General features: G+C 38.0%; 1 protein-coding gene across 5 annotated transcripts in view; it reads left to right on the top strand.

Annotated features, from left to right (window-relative positions):
* Positions 1-14,353, top strand: part of Dennd1a (DENN domain containing 1A) — a 473,824-nt gene that overhangs the window by 138,301 nt on the left and 321,170 nt on the right. For all 5 annotated transcript variants that reach the window (XM_021192483.1, XM_021192480.2, XM_029536942.1 and 2 more), the window contains one exon: positions 5,700-5,749. In XM_021192483.1, the coding sequence (XP_021048142.1) occupies positions 5,700-5,749 (50 nt within the window). The remainder of the gene's footprint in view (positions 1-5,699; positions 5,750-14,353) is intronic.

Genomic DNA, 14,353 nt, shown 5'->3' with positions numbered 1-14,353 from the left:
TCTCTCTCTCTCTCTCTCTCTCTCTCCTTTCTCTTAATAGTATTTTCCTGAGGGCAAATGACTTCTTAAGGGAAACTGTGTTTGTAGTTTTACTGCATCTACCCTGTTGCTTTGGTATTTGCTGACTTAAGGCCTTTTCCTTTTCCTTTTAGAATTGTTGGTAACACACTTGTTCAGATAGCAGGAATATAAATGATTAAGGAAATGATCAAGCTAAAACAGTTTAGAGGGGTAAAGTGAAGTCTACTTCTGTACCACTGATGTCACAAAATGCGATTTGTATGAAATGGTAACCAAATCATTTTTCACTTTGGAACTGTTTGACACCAACTCTAAAAATTGTATTGGCATTTGGCACAGGCCTCTCCAGTTTTTAACTCTGCTGTGGAGTTTAAAGTTCATTTCATAAACTTTTGAAATAGAGGGTGCTTTTTAATATTGTGACCACAGAATAGCTTGTCTGTAGGGGATTATATGGATGAAAGGAAAGAACATAAGATGTTAAACTAAATTTGTTTTTTTTTAAAAACCTGGATTTTTACTTTGGACTTGAGGTCATACACTACTGTGCAAACTTGGATCTTTAAAAGTCTTTGAAAATGTGTATAAAAAATTAATATATGTGAGAATATTGGGAAGGTGATTCTCTGGTAGAATACTCACTTGAAATGCCAAGGCCAAGGGCTTGGTCCCAGCATGAGTTTTAAAGAAAGATTATATGGAAGAAATTGCATGATACACTTATAGATTATGATGAATTTACTTGATTCTAATGTTATCTTTACATTACCACATTGATTCTAAATGTTAGGTATAATTCAAAATTATATGCATTGTTAAAAACTAAAATTTATAAAAAGTTAGCTGGGAGTAAATATTGAATATTTCTAAAAGAGAAAATTAGTACAGCACATTTGAGTAGTGTTGTTAAAAAACACTGACCTGGCTTTCATGTTCAGTGTTGAAAGACCATTCTGTAAAACCCCTTATGCAAAGCCTCTTTTTTCTCACTGGGAGAGGAAAAATAAGAGATTGTAACCATGATATGGATCTTGAATTTAATTTGATGCTTATATTGAAAAATAAAATTTTATTTACTGATTTTACAGTTAGGAAACTTGTGATTAACATCCTTGAACTTGATGCTAATTAAGCTTCCAGGAGCCTCTGCTTTACTGTTCTTAATCATAAACACTATAAACCTTCGTTAGCTTTTCCTTGGAGTCCCTGGCCTTAACTTGAAATGGCCTTAAGTACAAATCCTGTTAGCTTTTTGTATGTTTGGATCATGTGTGCTCTGTAACTTTCAGCTTGCGTTTTAAGATCAGTCAACGGCTTCCTGTGCCGTCAGTGATGCTGCTCTTGCTTAGAGGAGTGGGAAGGTCAGCTTTTCCTCATGCGTCTAAAAACCAATCTGAACACAGTATGCTAGGAATTTGAGCTTCTCTTTTCCTCATGTACTTATGATTTTGAAACAAACAAATTAAATATAAAAAACTGAGGAAATGTTCTTCCACTGGCTGCCTTCCTTTTTATCCTCTCTCCTCACAAGGTAAATTATCAGCTGCTCTGTAAGCTTTTAGGATGCCCTGAAAGGCTAATTGTAGTTTTACATATTTTAAAACACATTCATTTATTCACAGTACTTCTTAGATGTTTTCTTGCACATCTTTCCCCCTCCCTTCTCTTAATTATGGAGGCTGTGCCTCATTTCAGTGTACCTTACTGGCACTGAAAGGTCAGCTGGCACATTTGTCCTTCAGAGGGTAGTTACTTGTGGGGTATGTATGTGTCTGACTACTGTTTTCATCTGCTAAATAGAAGTTATTTTTGTTTATAGGTTTTATTGAAGATGAAAACAAAGTATTTGGCTTAGGAAAGGATGTCTGTTACAGGATTGCCCACATCCCTTCAAAGCCCACATTTAGAGAGACACGGTGAAACCTTCTCATGATTAACAGTCTCAGATAAATTCATTGAGTTTGGTCTTCAAAGCTTTACTCCCACATAGGACTCTATAATAGATATTATAAATATAAAACTTTACTTAGTTCTTCAGAGAATGTCTCAGTGTTGGAACATACCCCTCTTTCTTCACAGTGAGGAAAATTCTCTTGATGGGCTTTCTGACCTAAGGTGAGACTTTCTATTAGGTAAGATGAACCTAGAGTGGACCAAGATTAGCCCTGCGTTCATTTCTGATTTCCATTGCCTTGGCTGTGTTGACTTGGTCTCCTGGTGGACAGAGCTTTGTGGAGGTTGCTTTCCTGCTCCCATGCAGCTGGCTGCTTAATATATGCATAACTGAAAGGGTTGTGTGACTGCTCCCCTCCCCGCTCCTGCTTCTTCTCACACGAAAACTCATATATTTTGTTAGAAAGAAAAGCATTTTGAAAATTGCCTATTTCATAAATTGTCTGGTGACACAAAGAGGTTGACTGCTATTTTCTTGTCTCATTTATTTTGAAAACTTTGCTACCAAACTCACCTTAATCAATGAGCTCAGTGTTGTCTCCAATAAGTTATGTGTTGGATATATTGATTGGGAGGGATTTTAGAAAACCCATCTGGGGTTTATAATGTCAGCAGTGTTTTGATTATGAAAAGAGTTGGAACCTGGGGACATGGAACCAGGTGGCGAATGTCCTAAAGCCAGTGGTGACATGGTGTACTGGTTCCCTCCTGGGATCTAGTTCATGCCCTGCACTTTAGCTGTGGTGACTAGCTACTATAGATTCACTTTTATTTATTTATTTTTGCTCATTAAAATGTTAAAAAATCAAACTGTATATAAAAAGATTTGTGAAAATATAAACTTGGGAATTGATCTAGAGAACTGGCACACACAGTCCTCCCCACCCCCGCCTTTGCAATGAGGTCGTTTACATTTCATCAGCTGCCCTGCATTTCTGAGTTCCCCTTTATGTTACAGGAGTGGAGGCTGAGCTGAGGCTGTCTGTCTGAAAAAGGTTGTATGGGGGAGAAAAATAGCGAAATTGACATCTACAAATCAAGTTCGCTAGCCAGACATAGTTGTTGAGAGAAGGGGGGGGGGGTGGTAACTGGTCGATGATTATTTCCCCAGTAAAATTAGTGTTGAAAGATTCTGGGATACTCTGCAATAACTAGAAGGCTCAAAAAATATTCAAATCAGGGTTTTATCCCCCCCCTCCCTTGGAGAGTGGTCTTTCCATATCTGAATAATTGTGTTTTTCTTTGGACAAAGAGGATAAGGTAACTGAATATTTATATATAATGCAAGCATCAGAATGCAGAAAATTGGTTTATTTTGGCAGCCTTTATTTACAAAGAACATTGGTTGTTTTCCTCTCTTGTCTTTCTCTCCCCAAACTCAGAAGTAGATTATTTTAGTTCTGATTGAAATCATGTGATTATGCCTATTACCAGTTAGATGCTCATTTTGCCCCTCTGACAGCACACTACCATCTTGTTTGACTTAAACTGAAATATCAAGCTCTTGTGGCATCACAAACATGAAGAAACATACGGTAATATGCAAACATGAGCCTGCATTTTCTTACATACCCTCTTTCCTCCTACCCTACTACTTTGTTGTATAGAAAGGAGAGTTTGTGGGAGGTAGGTTATACTCAGCCTATACTGGTCATTTCCATATTTGTTCTAATATTATTTGTAAGTTAAGTTCATAGTTGGTCATTACTTTTGACATAAGAAAGTGGCAAGTAGTTTCTACGTTGTAGTGAGTAATAAGTTGGGCATATTCGATTCCTTTGACTCTGCTGTAGAGCACAATGCTTTCTTATAGCCATGGGGGTCCTTTCTTTCAAAAATCTTTTGAGGCCTTTTGCCAGCGCAACTCCAGCATAGAGTAGAGAAGTGCTTTCTGTACCTGAAACTTTTGAGGAGTAAAAGATGGCTGTCTTTGTAGCTGCTGATGTTGGCAATGAATGAGCACATGGTATTTTTAAAGAATGTGTATTAAGTTGAAATATGCCTTTTGGTGTCATGGTATCATGGGAGTTTTGTATGTGGCTAATATATTTTTATAATTCCATTAAAATGGGTGTTTTATACAGTCTCTTTTCCAGCATCTGATTGATAATAATATGTACAGAGAAGCTGATCCCTATATACTGCTCTATTTTAGCTACACATTACTGGCTTAAAACCACAATAGGTAGACTATTGAATGCTTCCAAGAGTGTCCAGTTGGTAGGTAATTCATCTCAAAATATGCTTATATTCTTAGCTACTTTTTCTGTCATTACTGTTTTATGGCATGCCTTAACAGTGCTGTGATGTATGTAGACCCAATCCAAGATGATATTAAAACTAGGATATGCACAGTTGAATTGTGTTGGCAGAACACACACTGGCAGAGCAAGTCAATGTGATTTCTGCTTCACTGAGTGGGTTATTAGATTGATGTGGTTTATTTCTTGAATGATAGAACTGGTTTTAAAAATAAATGAAGCGAGAAGCATCAATTCAGTTAGCATTGATAATTCATTATTATTGGTTAGAAAAGTGCTACATTTGTAAACTGATCTTTAATTTATCACTTGGAGTAGTATTTGCAACAGGCAGGATTGTTTTAATTTTGAACCAGTTTCTCAATGACACTCCCCCCCCCGCCCCCCAAAGTGTTCTTCATTTTGTCTTGAGGTTGGAATTTTAAATAGTTAAAAACAAAATCAGATTCATGAAAGGAATACTTTTAAAAATAGATATAACTTTTATAACACTGGTCAGTGACCTTATGTTAAACACCAACTGTAGGCTGTTCAAGCCTGTGGTCAAATTAAGTCAAGCTATAGAAAATTCTATGAAGGGAGTAATAGTTAATTACTTGTAAATATGGTTAGCTGTGCTTATGTATGTGTGTGTAAATTGTGTCTATTAGGAAAAGTTTCCCACCCATATTGTGTTCCATGTCCCAATGTTCTCCTCTTAATGTAAGAGCACTGTCTTTTATAAATAAGTTGTCGAGATGCTGCTGCTTCTTGTGCCTTCTCCTGAATAGTGTGATTGCCTTGATGTGCCCCAGCATTTGTAAAAACATTTTCATGCCTTTCAAACAGGTAAGTATGTCTAATTAAGATAATGATATTTTACTAAAAACAGTGGTCATAGTTTGATTCCAAATTTCCTATATGACAACTTCTTGATAAAGCAACCAAATGAAGTTTTAAATTCTAAAAATGAAGTTAAGAATTTCCAGGAACAATTATCTTCAAGTTGGCTTTCTACTCTGCTATAATTTGGCCTATTGATGCTGGGAAGCCTTGTCTAATCCTGGCCCCCTCTGTTCCTAGGTAACAGGCAAAAACAGTGCCAGCAACAGCGGCCCTGCCAGGCCAAACCCATGTGGCTCAGTGTTATTCACTCTGATCCATATGGTCAGGCTGGAGATGGTCCCTGGAGGGGTGTTAACACGCGGCAACCCAAGCACCTCCCTCCCCTCGGAGCTTTCCTGCATGGCTCCTGCTGCTTGCCCATGTGTGATTCTTGATTAATTTTTCATTTTTAATGAAGTTTGATCATGTTTATTATTTCTCATGATTGACTGCCTGGTACTCCTTCCGTGTAATTGATAAAGCACATATTTCTTCATCTGTCTCTTTCTTTATGGTAAAGTTGCTAGATGGTGTTCTGTGATTAATGTTAGATTTATTGGTCCCTATAAATGTTTAAATTATCTCTCTTTCTTTCCACAGGAAGTTCTACAGACTTTGACCAAGTTTTGTTTTCCCTTCTATGTGGACAGGTAGTGTCAGATTTTCAAACTTTATTAGTCAAAAAAAAAAAAAAAAAAAAAAGAGTAGTAGTAATAAATCTGCTATAGAAAATAAAAGCCATGCCATTCTTAACATTCTGTCTGTTTAACCATGATTTAATGTACCTCTGCTCCAAGGAGAGTTGCAGTATTCTCCTTTCCTGGGAATTTTATTGATACTATCAAAACCAAAAACAAACAAACAAACAACAAAACAAAACAAAACTTAGAGCTATGTGTTGCACAGATTGTGAGATGTGTTTTGTGTGGCACTAAATTTTTGATTTTGGTTATCAGATGTAAATATGATTAAGAATGGTTGGTATTTAATTCAATGCTGTTGAATTTGCATTTAAATATTAATATATTTAGCTTAAACAAATAACGTATGACTGGCTTTATGGTTTGTTAACTCTTGGTTTCAGCTCTGAATTTAAATAGATGTGGACCTATCTTGTTTAGAAGCATTTTAGTACATAAAGGATTTGTTGCTAGGTAGTTTTACATTTGGTTTAGGTGACTGAAGATAGTGTCTCTGGGGAATTGGCATTTTCTATAGGCATGAATACTAAAACATACACAACTCCTAAGCAGTCCTTAGTATTCATAGTTTTAGTATTCACAAGGAGTGATTTATGGGGAAAGGTACAAATATAAGAACTCGGGGATAACTAAAATGTGATGAGTCTCGTTTTGTTTTGTTTGTAAATAATCCAGGGCCTATGGCAACATTTTTTTCAAATACTTCAACTTCCTTTAATTGTAACCTTTTAATGTTAGCAAAATGGCAAGGTGATGATGATCTTTATTTTATTTTCAAGAACTGTTTGCTGTGGTCTCCATTCCAGTGAGGCATTACTTTTGTGATCATTTGTCTACTTTTTATCTCGTTTTGTTTTTTCTTGGGAAATTGAACTGAGACTGTATGTGCATTATGTTTTTTCCCCCTCAATCCCACTTTTAGAGTTATTGAGCTTGTAGAAAATATATAAATTATAACTAATAAATTTCATAACATATTCCAAGAAAACTGTATAGTGTAAGCCTTCTTTAGGAAGATTCTATGGTGTATGTTTAGCTTCCACAAGTAAGGCATGATCTAAAGGGTTTGAGTGGTTTAGAGAGCATGTGGAGAATGTGCTACTGAGTTCATTTCTATATGTTGCAAGACCAGTATCCTGGTTCGTTTGACATAAATGAAGCCTAAGAGTCGTGTGGGATGAGTTGTGTGGGATGAGTCTTGTGGGATGAGACTTAGTAGCCATAGGAGTTTGAATCCTAAAAGCAGCTCTGGAGTGCTGCCAGCCACTCAGCATCAGTGTACTCCCTGCTTCTCACGTGTCGATTTTAAGCCAATCAGCCATTGCAGTGCTTTCAGACTCAGAGCTTTTAAAACTCAGCACCAGCATGTTTTAGCAGGTCCCTGCTTAGAACAGAATAGCCTTGATTTTAAGAGGGTCTATCTTTGTAATGAGAGTCTCTCCTCTGTATCCTATTGCTTCTATATTAAAAAAAAAAAAGCAAGAAGTGTAGGGTATTGTTGAGAGATGTTCAATACAAATTTTGTATTTATGTATATGAGTCAGGAATGTATAAAATTTCTAGCCACCTAAGAACTGTGTTACAAATTATGAAAAACCACAGTTATACAAATTAATAAAGCTAAATATAGGTAGACATTTAACAAAATATATGAGAAGACATCTTGATAGGATCGCTTGTTAGAATGATGATTTTCTTGGATAAGTGTTCTTTAATTAACTTTGTAACTAACTTTGTAAACTAATATTAGGCAACACTTCCCACCGTAATGTAGTATATACATGTGTACATACAAATACATAGCTCTCATTTACTCTGCACATACCACCCTAATTACCTGATCATCTGGATGATTTTGTTCTGAAATAGAATAAAAGTAGCACCCCTTCAGGGATAGTTCTGAAATATCTTCCCCCTCTCTGTCTCTCTGTCTCTTTTTTGTTACCTGTAACATTGGAGGTTTCCTTATTGTTATTGGAAAACTACTGTTCTTGTAAAACACATCTGTGCAAAATCATATAAGTGGTGCTTTTTTTTTCTTTTGAAACATTATTTTGATATTCAATATACAATAGTTTGTCTTAACATTGTATTATATTCCTTAAAATGACTTCTACAGATGCTTCAAACAAGCAAAATAAAAAATATCCCACTTTATTTGGGAGACTGTATTTTCTCTTCTTTTGTACCTCTTAGGTTGACATACTTTAATATAGAAGAGATCATCACAATTAGACTAATTTATGAGAAATGCAGAGGTTTTGATGTCAGTTTTTGTTTTTTTAATTAGTTGTTAGCAGCGTCAAATAACCCAAATTCTGAGGTCCACAAGTGTGCTCAGGTCTGTGGAACTGATTGACTTAGCAGATAGAGCAGCATGGGCGATGAGATGAGCAGTGCCTGAGTAATGGCCCTTTCTGACCTCTGCTTCTGTGTCTTTCTACCTTAGGGAACAGCCTTGCAACCTTCTGACACTCTATTCTGTACCAAGAGTGGGACTTGCACAGTCATCATCAAATCTCCTGTCAGCACTGATGTCTTTCCATCTCTTGTGCTGTTTTAAGGTTGTTCTTTCTGAAACTAGGACTTATCAAAAATAATAATGCTGGTAGCTCTGAAGAAGAGAGCCTTTCTCATGTATTACCTCATTTTATCATCTGGCTGTAAGAGAGAAGAGCAAGAACATGTTCTTCATTTGAAATTGTCTGAGTGTGGAGGGATTATGACTCATCCAAGGTCCTGTTAGGCTTATAGCCTGTCCTAAGTTTCATCGCCCACTAGACTTCTTTCTAGAGAAAGAGTAGTCACCATAAGTAGAGAAATTAGGGGGTGAGGGTAGGGAAGAAAAGTTAGCTCTGAGTGCCTAACTGATTCTAGTCAAGTGCTTCCCTGACTGGTTACTCCTTCCCTTACTCTTTCAGCAGTGGCCAGATTACCATCTGTTGTGTAACCAAAGGCTTATTCAGGACAGGTCCCATTGTGTTGAGGTAGATGCAGAATATAGAAATGATCTCAGATTTGAAGCTCTTTGCTCTGTGCATTTCCCAGTTTAATTCAAGATATTCTGTAAAGGCATTTTAAACACTGAAAGGATGGGGTGGTAATAGAAGAGTAACATGCTCACAGAGGACTTGTAATGGGTGATACTTGTGTTGAGTCTGCCAGGCCAGTAAGAGGTAGGTATGGAGGAAAGTGAGCTTAACACCCCATATGCACCACAGAGCAAAGCAGAGGAGAAAACCCTGAGTGAGCCTGGAGATGTTCAGCCAGAGCAGATGGAGCCTGCTGGGGAGGCTGCCATATACCATGAGAGATCGGGCACAGGAGACTCTTATGAATGTGCCTACAGGGTCTGAGAGTGCAGCATCTGCCTAGGACTTCCCATTTTACAGAAGAGAGGTCAAGATCCATCATAACCACAGTCACAGTGCTGGGAAAGGAACTCATTCCTGTCCAGATTTCTTTCTACCCACTACTATCTTGAAGCCCTTGGTGGCAGAAGGAGTAAAGTAACCACTGAGTCCTTGCATTGTCTCAAGACAAGTTCACTGTTAGTGATGAAAGCACTTTCTCAGAGGATGTGAGAGGCATGCCTCTATTCTATACTCACCAATGACAGGTGTACAAAATGAAATGACACCATTTTGTAGTTTTGGATGCAGCCACAAATGCAGAGGCTCAGCTATTACTTGGCTATCTTCTGGGCACTGTGTACAGTGTTCTTTTTTTTTTTTTTTTTTTTTTTTCCGAGTCAGTGTTTCTCCGTGTAGCCCTGGCTGTCCTGGAACTCACTCTGTAGCCCAGGCTGGCCTCGAACTCAGAAATCCGCCTGCCTCTGCCTCCCGAGTGCTGGGATTTAAAGGCGTGCGCCACCACGCCCGGCACAGTGTTTTTTTCTCTTATGTTGGAACATAAGCTGTTTACATTGTCACCATACTTGATGTTCTGTATGTGGGCAGCAAAGGCCCAGCTAGGTTCACATATGTGCTCTGCTCAAGGTTCTCCTTTTACTCTGTGGTTAGTGCTTCAGTGTAGATCTTCCCATATTTCTGTTTCTGCTTCATATGTTTGTTCTGCTGGACTTTAGTCTGTTAGTGTAAATGGTGGATTGAGTTGTGGCTCATGGTCAGTTCCACAGCATTAGAGAGTAGCATGGCAATTGGTCCTGCTGACATGGTGTGGGGTGGCTAATGAGCAATGCCCTTGGGATGTTCCCCTTGACATGCCTTGTCCAGGAGGGAGGCTAATGACTCCTGTCCTGTGAGCTAAGTTCCCTATAGTTCTTCTAGTTTTGATATGTTTAAATTCTGTGGTTAGTGATAACTTAATTTGTCAGGCTTAGGTAGATAAGGTCAGGGCAGATTATTTTTTTTAAGAAATGTCTGGTGGTTTTCTTGAGCAGATAAGGGCTACACTCTTTCTAGCAGTCGGCAAACTCACTGCTCCTGTCCAGAACTCTTGGGAGCGTGCTGTTCTCAACACTTGGTCTTCTGAGCAGGGATGATAAAAAGCTTGAGGCTCTGGCAAATGCAACATGTGTATATATAGGAAAGTTTTGTGGTTCACAGATCGTCAGGGAGGAGATTGGCTGCTCCTCAAGAGTCCACGAACTCCAGGACAGGAGAGTTTGACAGGAGACAGCTAGCTATTCAGGTGATTCTAAGTAAGCTACAGTGGGCAAGGGTGACAGTGTCTTGGTCGTTTTCATTGTGTACTTTGTGTAGTTGCTAGTTCTTGATTTATAAACCTTAAAATCACTTTGCAGTGTGATGGTTGATTCACAGAAGAGATCAGAGATATACAGTAGCTTGTCCTCACACAGCTTATGCATAGAAGATCTAGGCTTCTTATACAAAACACAGCTCTCACTATTTTGTCTTCTCTCTCCTGTGTTATTCTCAGTGGTTTAAAATCAACTTTTGGTATTTCTCATCCCAAAGCAGTATGGGCCTGTGACTCTTCCTCATCCAGTTACTGTCTGGTTCTGTAGTGCTTGCAAAAATCCTCTATAACAGCTAACTTGCTCCTCAGCCCCATTCAGCCTCTCCTGCTTTTGTCTTCCAGCTATCACTGTTCTTATCATGGCCACCCAAGGCCTTCCAATCACTCACAGAGATAGACATTTTCCCTTCCCATCTCGATACATCAGGACAGGTGACCTTTCCTCCTGTTTGTTCTGTCTGGTGGTAATCTTTTTCCTTTCATGGTCCTTTTTCCATCTACTTCTCAACTGGTATTTCTGTAAATGAGTCCTAGACACTCTTCTGCCTCTCTGAGTTCTTTTACTCATCATTTCTGTAGTGTTCAGTATTACCTGTGTTCAGATGACTTCTGAATATCTGCCTCCAACTCAAACACTTTTGTGACTTTCCTAACTAGTATGTTCAACTCTGTGCTTGATGTTGTTTTAGAAATTTGAGATGAATGCTTTTCTTTTGATTAGAACTACTAAGTGGCCTTTTATTATTCCAAACACACACCCCATCCACATCCACCCAAAAGAGGTAATATCTTAATATGACTCGCGTTTGAGGTCCTGGTGCTCAATTTATGTAGTAACTCATGTGATGCTGCAGATCGTGTTTTGTACTTTAGGGTGACCCTCATATGCTTTTCTTTCCTACATGTGCCCAGTTCCTTTCAACTCCAAAGATCTTTGCATAGCTTTTTCCTTTGCTGGAAATACCCAGTTTCTTGAGCCTGGTGTGGCCATTCCATCTCAGCCTTTGAGTCAATGTTGATATCTCTGAGAAGCTGTTGTCCAATTCGACAGTCAGCCATGTGAGTTATAAGGTTTCTGTTTTTGTTGTTCAGCATATATTTCCAGCACATATTATATCACCCTGTGTAGTTGTAGTTCAGTATGTAAAATGGGTATGCTTAAAGTGAGTCTGATATGTAAAAATCTCATTTCTTACTGAATGACTGAACTCACTTTGTCTCCACATACTTCATGCTATTCTTGCAACTCTGATACTAAACAAAAACAGCTGATGAGCATTTATAGAGTAGCATGAAGGTTACAATCTGGGCTTCATTCTTGATCTGTTCCCTTGTTTTGTACATTCTAAATGTGGGAGGAGTCCCTAAGGGCCATCCGGGTCCTGGTCCGCTAGGTTTATTTCTGCTGGTGTTCAAATGTGCTTTCTGGAGCTTAATGAGATGCACAGTCCATTTGCCAAGACAACTCTGCATTCTTATCATAATTTAGTTCCTTAACCTGAGGTGAGACTGGGGAGGGCTGGCCTTGTGTTTAGAGCAGCATGGCAGGATGGAAAGGACATTGAACCACAATTTGGCTTGGATTTTTGCCCCAGTCCTAATTACTTTGAAAACCAAAACAAAACCCTAAGCCTCAGTTTTCCCACCCATAAAACAAGAAAATTGGATCAATGGTTCCTATGGTTCCTTTAGCTTTAATCATTGTGAGATCTCTGATTCTTGTAGAAATTACAGATGCTAATATTAAAAGGAAACGAATTGTAGCTTTTGAGGAAGCAGACCCCCTAGTCATTTTTTACGAAAAATAGTGAATACATTCCCTAGACTACCACAGTTAGCGGAGCGAGTGATACATTCCCTGGAGATTCAGAACCCTTCAAGTTAACCTCTGTTTGACTGCCCCTGACAGATTTAGTTTCTTGGATGTTGTCCAAGGGGAGAGAAAAAAATTGAGTCTACTGCTTTTGTGTTCTTGATGACCTGTACTTCAACTCTTCTAGGAATTAAAAAGGTGACTTGATTGAGAATAATAAGTGTCTCCTTCTAAATTGTAACATCTCAAAAAGAATCATTCATTTTAATGCAAACTTGAATCATTTGGTCCCCCAGAGGACTGCTCAGGTGTTTAAAAGCTGAATTGGTCAGGGAGTCTCTGTAAATCATGACCTTCCTGTGAATTTTATCTTCAATAAGTTAGTAGCAGCTTGCCTCCTACCTTTTATTAATTATTTCTACTAAGGACAGGCCTTTTAAAGTAAATGATTATCCCACCGATTCCTAAAACATACTTTGGGTTGAGTGATAGCTCCTCACGATTATTCCATGTATAGAAACTAAGCTGCTGAAAGCTGGTTTTAAGAAACTTGCTAAGTTAAGGCCCAGATAGAGCTAACTGAGCTGGTCTTTGTATCAAGCTGATCAGCAATGAATCTTTCTTTGATCTTATAGTGTAATCATGTATACTTTTTTAAAGACCATTTTTTAATGGCAGTGCGAAGAGTAGGAAATTAATGGAAGCCAATTTACAGGTCAAGTCATTTTCATACTGGGTCCTTTTCCTAGAGATTGTTTTTTGTTTTGTTTTTTAGTCCTATCAATAGCCTTCTTTTCTAGTTTTCATTTTGCACATTCTAGGGATAAAATCAAGCCCCCAAAGCAAAATGATGAATCACATTTGGTAGGATCACATAGTAACAGTTCACAAAAACCTTATTTGTATCTTGGACTTTTCTAAACCTGTTGCACTAAGTATTTTAATAAAAACAGGCTTCCCCTCCCCCACTGAGGCCCACTTTCTTCCTGGATCACTTTAATTATGTGAGCTAGAATCTTGTTTCTCACACATCTTCACTTCTCAACCTTGTTAAAATTAATCATATAATCCCCCTTTAAAACATAGTATTAAATCACCATAGTAACACAGTTTCCAAGCTTTACAGATAAAACATAACAGCCATAAGAAGGGAGCATTTGGTGTCCCCCTGACAGCTCTATAACTTTTATGGAAATGTGTTCCTTCCCCTAGCTGTAAGGTGGGGGATAGCATTACTTACACCTGCTTTATTACCACATGGCTTTGAAATTGTCACCTTGTTTTTTTTTTTTTTTTACCTCCCTAGTTAAATAAGGAGAGTGGAACACTTCCTTGTCTTTCTGAGCCATTTTCTTGTGCTTGAAGTACTCTCCAAGGGATAGACTTGTTTCCTTACATATAACTAGGCAAGGCCCTTGACCTTTGTGCTGGGATACCTTGAAAATCTCTTTAAGTTTACTTTGCTTTTGTGACTTGTATAAGGGAGCTTTAGAAAGAAAGTCTATTCTATATTTGAAATTTTAATTCATAGCCCACCCAAAGACAATATAGTCCTGTTTTTGAAAAAGGTCTGATAAGAAATGTTTTTTCATTTCTACTGACAATTGATAATTTGGCAGTTTGACTATTTTAACAAAGTCAGTGTCTTATCAACTTGAGTATACTTTGAAAAATATAGTATATGTGTGATCTGTACAAGTTGTTGAATTCCATGGTTTATTTCACTGCCAAATTCTAAAATATTAGTATAAACTTATATATTAGAATTTGGAATAAATGTTTTACAATTTTTAAAAAGTGATATACTGGATAACTGGTAAATGGATTTTAAAAATTGTGTATTTTTTGTTTTTTTTTCTTTTTTTATTAGATAATTTGTTTACATTTCATATGCTATCCCGAAAGTTCCCTATTACCCCCTCCCGCCCCTGCTCCCCTACCCACCCACTCCCACTACTTGGCCCTGGCCTTCCCCTGTGCTGGGTCATATAAAGTTTATAAGACCAAGGGGCCTCTCT

This window comes from Mus pahari, chromosome 3, assembly GCF_900095145.1.
Source record: "Mus pahari chromosome 3, PAHARI_EIJ_v1.1, whole genome shotgun sequence".
Classification (NCBI taxonomy): Eukaryota; Metazoa; Chordata; class Mammalia; order Rodentia; family Muridae; genus Mus; species Mus pahari.
The sequence above is the reverse complement of the archived record's forward strand: the minus strand, read 5'-3'. Positions and strand labels throughout refer to the sequence as shown.